Source organism: Rhea americana, unplaced genomic scaffold (genome assembly GCF_003343005.1).
Source record: "Rhea americana isolate MKP2758 unplaced genomic scaffold, rheAme1 scaffold_430, whole genome shotgun sequence".
NCBI lineage: Eukaryota > Metazoa > Chordata > Aves > Rheiformes > Rheidae > Rhea > Rhea americana.
In genome coordinates, this window is record NW_028186569.1 from 63,220 (window position 1) to 70,929 (window position 7,710).

The 7,710-nt window shown below is 70.2% G+C and overlaps 3 protein-coding genes across 3 annotated transcripts in view; 1 reads left to right on the plus strand and 2 right to left on the minus strand.

Annotated features, from left to right (window-relative positions):
• Positions 1 to 538, minus strand: part of LOC146589814 (palmitoyltransferase ZDHHC3-like) — a 4,876-nt gene extending 4,338 nt beyond the window's left edge. The window contains exon 1 of the mRNA XM_085315572.1: positions 514 to 538. Within this exon, the coding sequence (XP_085171698.1) occupies positions 514 to 538 (25 nt within the window). The remainder of the gene's footprint in view (positions 1 to 513) is intronic.
• On the plus strand, positions 524 to 4,386 carry B4GALT3 (beta-1,4-galactosyltransferase 3). The gene is made up of 7 exons (XM_085315588.1): positions 524 to 613; positions 756 to 1,058; positions 1,871 to 2,106; positions 2,217 to 2,407; positions 2,579 to 2,701; positions 3,215 to 3,319; positions 3,393 to 4,386. The coding sequence occupies exons 2-7, from the start codon at positions 803 to 805 to the stop codon at positions 3,961 to 3,963; spliced, it is 1,482 nt and encodes a 493-aa protein (XP_085171714.1). The 5' UTR covers positions 524 to 613; positions 756 to 802; the 3' UTR covers positions 3,964 to 4,386.
• Positions 4,320 to 7,701, minus strand: PPOX (protoporphyrinogen oxidase). The gene is made up of 11 exons (XM_085315589.1): positions 7,333 to 7,701; positions 6,575 to 6,690; positions 6,371 to 6,503; positions 6,114 to 6,258; positions 5,692 to 5,882; positions 5,548 to 5,608; positions 5,338 to 5,456; positions 5,135 to 5,248; positions 4,914 to 5,063; positions 4,775 to 4,817; positions 4,320 to 4,702 (listed from the first exon to the last, which is right to left on the minus strand). The coding sequence occupies exons 1-11, from the start codon at positions 7,531 to 7,533 to the stop codon at positions 4,566 to 4,568; spliced, it is 1,410 nt and encodes a 469-aa protein (XP_085171715.1). The 5' UTR covers positions 7,534 to 7,701; the 3' UTR covers positions 4,320 to 4,565.
• Positions 7,702 to 7,710: the final 9 nt, after the last annotated feature.

A 7,710-nucleotide genomic window follows, 5' to 3' on the forward strand; every position in this document is an offset into this window, starting at 1 on the left:
GCCGGAGCCCCCCAGGATCGGGGCCGGAGCCAGCACTCATCCCCGGGATCGGGGCCGGAGCCCCCCCGGATCGGGGCCGGAGCTTCTCCGGGATCGGGGCCGGAGCCCCCCAGGATCGGGGCTGGAGGCCCACCGGATCGGGGCCGGAGCCCCCACTCATCCCCGGGATCGGGGCTGGAGCCCCCCAGGATTGGGGCCAGGGCCCCCACTCATCCCCGGGATCGGGGCTGGAGCCCCCAGGATTGGGGCCAGGGCCCCCACTCATCTCCGGGATCGGGGCTGGAGCCCCCCAGGATTGGGGCCAGGGCCCCCACTCATCCCCGGGATCGGGGCTGGAGCCCCCCTGGGATCCAGCCCCTAGGATCGGGGCCGGAGCCACCGCGGGGTCGAAGCCGGGCCAGGGATCCAGACTGGAGGTGGCCGAATCCCTCCCCGCGGGACCGTGCCGTGTCCCGGCTCYCCCTAGGCCTGACGCTCTCTCCCCRCTCTCCCGCAGCGTTCCCGCTCTGCTACGGCACGCCCGCCGGCRCAGCGCCATGCAGCCTTCCCACCGCAGCAGCAACGAACCGCCTCGCGCCCCGGTGACCGGTGCCGCGCAGCGAGGACCGAGGAGGCAAGGCCGGGGGCGYGCCGCGGCTTCCGGGCTTCGCGGAGCGGCTCGCGCCCCTGCGGCGTCGCGGCAGGGTTGGGGTGGGGGGACGGGACGCCCTCCTGCGAGCGCCGCGCTCACCCGCTCGCGGTTGCCGCCCCGGCAGGTAGAGCTGCTTCGGCGCCCCGTGCCGCGCCRCTGTCTCCGGCCACCATGCTGCGGCGCCTGCTCGACCGGCCCTGCACCCTCGCCCTGCTCATCGGCTTCCAGTTCGCTTTCATGGCCTACTTCTCGCTGGGCGGCTTCCGCAACCTCACCTCCATCTTCGGGCGCGAAACCAGCCCCGTCTTCGACTACTCCCGCACCCACGACATCTACGCCAACCTGAGCCGCCTCCTGCCTCGGGAGCCTCTCCGCAGCGACCCTGCGCAGCCTCTGCCCTACTGCCCCGAGCGCTCGCCCTACCTCAGTGAGTGGGGGCACAGGGGGGGTGGGTGAAGGGGAGCAACCAGCTTGCTGGCTGCTGTCGCAAAAAACGGGGTGGACACGCACACACGCGCGCACACACGCACACACACACGCACACACACACGTGCTCGCTTTGTTCTCTTGGGAAAAACGGTGCTGGAGTGGCCAAACCGGAGCTACTGCAGCTCTCGGAGCCTGAAGGTTACCGTGATGCCCTCAGCACGGCTCTGAGCGGAGGGAGCTTTTGGCCTGAGTTGTTGGACTTTGCCTGACCTCACCTCTGCACCCTCTGGCGTGCTCTGTGTGCTCTGGCACGTTAGCGATACCTCGGCGAGACCCTCCCAGGCGGTGCCGACTTGCCTGCAGCTCTCTGGACCTGCCCAACTCTTTTTGGAGCAGGCGGAGCGGAGAAAGCACTTGCCGGATGGGTGACAAAACCCCTGGAGGAGTCCGGGAAAGGGCTGGCTGCTGGCCTGGAAGAACAGGTTTGGCAGGAAGGGCCGGGTCAGCTGCCTAGGAACAAGGTGTGAAGCTCAGGGCGATTTCGGGGTGCCAGCTGGTCTGGGAAAACCCACCCCGGCGCGAAGCTCTGCCATCGTCTCTGCTCTTTCTGGTGAAACGCCACCCCGGGAGGCTCTGGGAGCTCGCGTAACCTTGGGGTGTCCTCACCTGCTGCCACCCCTGGAAGCACGCTGCAGGCGAGGGGGACAGCACGTGCGGGACGTCATGTCCGGGGCGCTGGGGGTGGCGCCATGCGCGCAGGTGCCGATTGCTGAGCGTTGGTRCCAGCCCTCTGCGCGTCCTCTCACRCAGTCGGCCCGTTGACGGTGAGTTTCAGCCGGGTGCCCACGCTAGAGCAGATCCAGGCGAAGAACCCGGCTGTGAGCGAGGGCGGCCGTTACCAACCCTCCACCTGCGAGTCCCGGTCCCGCACGGCCATCATCATCCCGCACCGCAACCGCGAGACCCACCTGGGCCACCTGCTCTACTACCTGCACCCCTTCCTGCAGCGCCAGCAGCTCCAGTATGGCATCTACGTGGTGCACCAGGTGAGCCAGGCTCCTTGGCCACCCGCTGGGTCTCGAGCGGGCACCGGGGGCTCGAGCAGGCGCTGGGTTTTGGCCGACGCCGGCCCACATCCGGCTACTTTCCTTCGCAGGCGGGAAACTCCACCTTCAACCGAGCCAAGCTGCTGAACGTGGGGGTGAAGGAGGCGCTCAAGGACGAGGAGTGGGACTGTCTCTTTCTCCACGACGTTGACCTCATCCCCGAGAACGACCACAACCTCTACACGTGCGACCCCTGGAACCCCAAGCACGTCTCCGTTGCCATGAACAAATTCGGCTACAGGTGAGCGGGTACGGCCCCTCTGCCGCCTGCGCGCCGTGGGATGCGGGCACACGGGGAGGCGAGAGCGCCGGTCCCGTCACCTCCGTCTTCCTGCTTGCCGTGGCCGCCTCTGGACCCCCTCTTCTGCGGGACAGGAGCCCCGTGCTCAGCGGCTCTCCGCTCTCTCCCCAGCCTGCCGTACCCACAGTACTTCGGGGGAGTCTCAGCTCTCACCCCTGACCAGTACATGAAGATCAACGGTTTCCCCAACGAATACTGGGGGTGGGGTGGTGAGGACGATGACATTGCTACCAGGTGAGGTGCTGCATGGCCTCCGCGTGCTGCTGGCTGCCTGTGCATGTGGGCCTCCGTGGCGGCAAGCTTGTGCGGTGGCAGGCTGCCCTTCCCCGTCCCTTCTTGTCCCTCGGGGTTCCCCTTGGGCTGAGGGGCTTCCTCCTGCTGGCTTGGCACTGCCCCGTCCCTCCCGGCTGCCCCTCCAGCCCCTCACCACGTCTCTCTTCTCTCACCCCGTGCTCTCGGGACACGCTGCATGTCCGTGTCCTGCTAGGAGGCACCGACTGCTCAGGTAGGTCCTCAGGGCAACGGCGCCGGGAAAGGTGGCGTCCGGCGCCGCTCCGGCGCCCCGGGACGGCTCTCGCGCCGCGTTCCCGCACGGAACGGACATACGGGTGCGGTCGCTGCTGCGCTCGAGGGTGGCAGAGGCAGGCAGGTGGGACGCAGGYGATGCCYTAGCTGCCTGGAGCAGCGCTCGACRGKCGCGGGCGCGYGGYGGGACGCTGCTGTGACGCGAGGYGGCCTGTCCCGCAGGGTGCGCCTGGCCGGCATGAAGATCGCCCGCCCGCCCATCTCCATCGGCCACTACAAGATGGTGAAGCACAAGAGCGACAAGGGCAACGAGGAGAACCCGCACAGGTCGGGGGCCGCGGCTCGGAGGCGCCTGGGGCAGCCGCGGGGGCCGCGCGCTGACGCTCTCCCTTCCCTCCAGGTTTGACCTGCTGATCCGCACCCAGCGCATGTGGACGCAGGACGGGATGAACTCCCTCACGTACACGCTGCTGGCCAAGCACCTGCACCCGCTCTACACCAACCTCACGGTGGACATCGGGACGGACCCGCGTGCCGGCCAGGGCCGCAAGGGGCTTGCGCCCGGCCACGAGGGGCAGAGGTACCAGAGCAGCTCCAGCCTCTTCAGGCAGGAGATGCTGCGCAAGCTGCCCCGCGCCACGATGGGATGGGGGACCCAGGGGCTGTATCTGCCCAACGTGCTTGGCCAGGCCTTGGCCCCACGAGTGTCTCCAGGGCCCACGGGCCCCACGCGCCGGCCTGGGAGCGGCGCAGTGGCTAATAGCACCCAGGGCGATGCCAACGGAGCGAAAGTCAACGCCCCCCCTGCACTGGGAGCCAGCCAGCGCAGCCCGGAAGCTTTCAGAAAGGGCAAGTCCGACCCGGACCCTGCACCAGCCGTGGCAGGGGTCGATGCCAGCTTGGCTGCGGCAAGAGAAGGGGCTGTTCCCACAAAGGGGGGGAACCAGAGCTTGCCGCAGGGCTCCCACTAGCCGAYGGCTGTCACCGGACCCCCCCCCCCCCGTAACAAAGACTCGCTTGCTGCGAACCAGCTCTTCCTGGTGTCAAGGACGGACCCCCCCCCAAAACGAGGGACCCCCGTTTGCCCCGGGGGAAAGCTGCCGGCAACGGAGGCTGGTGCCTGGGACTGCGCAGGGGGAGGTCGAGCTGGCGTCRAAGCCGTGGCGGCTGCCTGGGACTATTGGGGGGGGYGCTGTGCCCCACGCCTCGCCGTGGGGTGACGCGCTGCCGGGTGYGCGCAGGCGAACCGGGGCCCTGGAGGCTGGTCTGGCCCCGCTCTTCCCGAGGCCTGCGGCCAGGGCGCGCGTGCCTCAAGCCAGTTGCCGGCTCTGCTGCCAGCGTGTGGTTATTTATTCTATTTATGAGCTGCTCCCTGGACCTTTCTAAGGGTTTTTCAATTAAAAAAAAAAAAAAAAAAACTTGTCCTACAGCTGCTGGACTGGTGGGAGAGGGGAGAGCTGGGCTTAGGCAGCCTCAGCCTGGCTCTGCCACCCCTCAGGGACGCAGGCGTCACAGCAGGAGGGCAGCAGGGATGGGTGCTCCAGCCAGGTGCCTCGGGGAGGCCGGTCCCGGCTCAGCACGGCTGCCCCAGGAGCCGGCTCACGGCCGCCTTGGCGCTGGCGATGCAGTCGTTGACGGAGACGCCGGCGTAGGACGCCCCGACGACGCTCAGCGGCAGCCCCCGTTCCGTCAGGTATCGGCCGATGCTCTCTGCGGGGAGACGGGGAGGTCGGAGCCCCCACGGTGGCGGCAGCAGCACCGCGCCACGGCCCCCGGCCTTACCTGTGCGGTGCCAGTGGCCCAGCGTGTACTGGGGGATGCAAGCCTGCGGAGGGAGCAGTGGGTAAGCCCGGATCCCGTCTCGGAGCCGTCRCCCCCGGCGTCTCGGAGCCGGCCCGCGCTGGCGGGTGCCCTCACCCACCTCGTGCACCTTGACGATGGAGCGGGACGGGGCMGCCTCGAGGCCCAAGTGCGCCCGCACGGCGTCCTGCGCCCGGCGCAGCAGCAGGGCCGGCGCCGCGGCCGCAGGGTCCCCGAAGCTCTGCGCGAACCAGGCRCCTCCCAGCATCACCTACGGCACCGGTGTGAGGCCCCCGCCGGCAGCCYGGCCTCCCCACCTCGCCCCGTGCCGGCCTCGCTCACCGTCAGCCGCAGCGAGGCGGCACCCGGGCGGTCGTGCTCCGGGAAGGCCACCGAGTCGTAGACGATGCCCAGCACGGAGCTGTCTTCRGACGAGGGCACCAGGTGCCCAAAGCCCTGGGCGGGAAGCATGAGCGGTGAGCCCGGCGACACGCAGCACGGAGCCCACCCTGCGGGTGCCGGCGCGGCCCAGGCTCCAGCCTCACCGTGACGGGCAGCTCAGCGCCCTCGTACTGCAGGTTCACCACGGCCACCGTCACAGCGGGGATGTGCCGCAGCTCCCGGGCGAGCGGCTCGGCCTCGGCGGGGAGCGCCTCAGCCAGGGCTGGAAACACCAGAGACGTCAGGCAGGTTCCCCCCCGCCTTTCGCCGCACAGGGGACGGACCCAGGCGTCCGGGCCCCTCTACGGCCCTACCTGCAGCCGGGATGGCGCTCACCACGTGGTCGGCTGTCACGGTGCCATCCGTCAGGACGAGCTGGGTCGGCGAGGCGGGGGGGAAGGAGGCGTGAGAGCAGCCCTCCCGCACCGGCGAGGGGACGCCGGTCGCGGGGCTCTTACCTGCCAGCCKCCGCCGGGCTCCCGCTGCAGGCGCCGCACGAGCGCGCGGCAGCGCAGCTCCACGCCGCGTTGGCGCAGGAAGGCGGCCAACGCCTCGGCCAGGCTCTCCATGCCGCCCCGCAGCGACCACTGGCTCCAGCGCTCGGCCCGCGCCCGCCGGCTCAGCGCCGACTCGGCCCCGGGGTTCTTCCCTGCGGCACGGAGAGGCCGGTTTGGTAGCCGCGTGCCGCCGCCTGGAGTCGGCGGTCGCGTTGGGGCGGCCGCCCCGGATCCCTGCGCACCGTGGTAGCGGTGCAAGCGCGTCCGCGCGCCGCAGGTAACGGTACTGAGGTGTCCCCTGGGGGTGGCACTGCCACGGTGCCCACGTGCCGCAGCTGGCGACGCCAACGTGTCCCCCCAGATCCCCGCRCGCCGGGTCTCACCTCGGCCCAGCAGCAGCCCCAGGAGGACAGAGCGCCGGCACTGCTCGGCCTCGAAGAGCACGGGGAAGCACGAGCGCACGCTCAGCGCCCGGCAGTCCCCGGCGAACACCCCTCGGCACAAGCTGTCCACGGCGATGTCGGCCACCTGCGGGGACGCAGCAGGCTGAGGACGGTCCCCGCCCGGCCCCGCGGGCCCCTCTGCCTTGCTGCAGGGCCTTGATAAGCCGCCGGCGCTATCGCCCCACGCAGGCCCCCACCTCCTCGCCGAAGCGCCGCTGGACGAAGGCGTGCACGGTCTCATCGGRCTGGGTGCCGGCGGGTGCCAGCAGGTCCCGCATGCCACTCCAGAATAGGGCCCGCGAGAAGGGCGGCACCGGTCGGAGAAGTCCCCTGCCAGGACGCCAAGGTGAGCCCAGGAGCTGGCCTGGCCTCGCAGGGTGGCACCGCTGCCGAGCACCTACCCGAGGCCGGAGGGCAGCTTGTGCAGAGCCCCGCGCACGTAGAGGAAGCGGTTCCTGGAGGCCGGGTGGTCCCCGGGTACGGGCAGGATGTCACGTTCGAGGCCGAGCTCAGAGACCTGCGAGGAACATGGGCCGCATGGGTCCCGGCACAGCACCCATGCGAACCCTGGAGTCCAGAGTGGGGCTTGGGTGCTGCTGAGGGGGTGGGATCTGCCCCCTGGGGTCGCTTCAACCCCAGCACCCTGCGCCCCCCCCCAGGTACCTCCTAGGCCCTGGCACTCTGCACCCACGCACCCCTCTGAGGTATACAGCACCCAGGGACCCCCAGCACCCTGCATCCAGTCCCAGGGACTGCCCTGACCCCCAGTACTCTGCCCCAGAGACCCCATCCCTGGGCACCTAGGGACCCTCCTGACACCCTCAGCACCCTCCACCCATCCCCAGAGACACCCAGGGTCCCAACGCCCTCCACCCATGCACCCATGGACCCCCAGCACCCTGTGCCCAGCCCCACGGACTGCCCTGACCTCCAGTACCCTGCCCCAGGGACACCCCCCTCCCCAGCACATTACACCCAAAGACTCCCCTGACTCTTGGCATCCTGCACCCAGCCCCAAGGATTCGCCCCTCCCCCTCCCCACCAACGCTGGTACCCTGCATCCAGCCCCCCAGGGCCCCCCTGGGCTCTGGCACCCAGCACCTTTCCTGCCACAGAGACCCCCCCACACACACACATGCGCGACCCAGGAGCCCCCTACCATGTGCAGCGTGTCCCTGCCCACGACACCCGCAGGGCGGATGCCCCGGGGTCCATGCTCGAACAGGGCCCCGTCCTCGGTGCGGGTGGACTGGAGCCACCCGCCCACGCGGGCGCTGGCTTCCAGCAGCACTACCTGGACGGGAGCGGCTGCCAGGGCCACCCCGGGATGCCGGAGGCACCCCGGGGACCCCGCAGCCATTCTGGGGACACCGCGGCTACCCTGAGAACGCCCTGGCGATGCTGCGGCCGCTCAAGTGACCGCAGCCACCGCGGGGGCCGCCGTGATGAGCGCAGCCGCTTTGGGGACATAAGGGCACTGCACGGAGAAACCAGGGCACCCAGGGGATCATGGCCACGCTGGCTACCACCCTTGGGG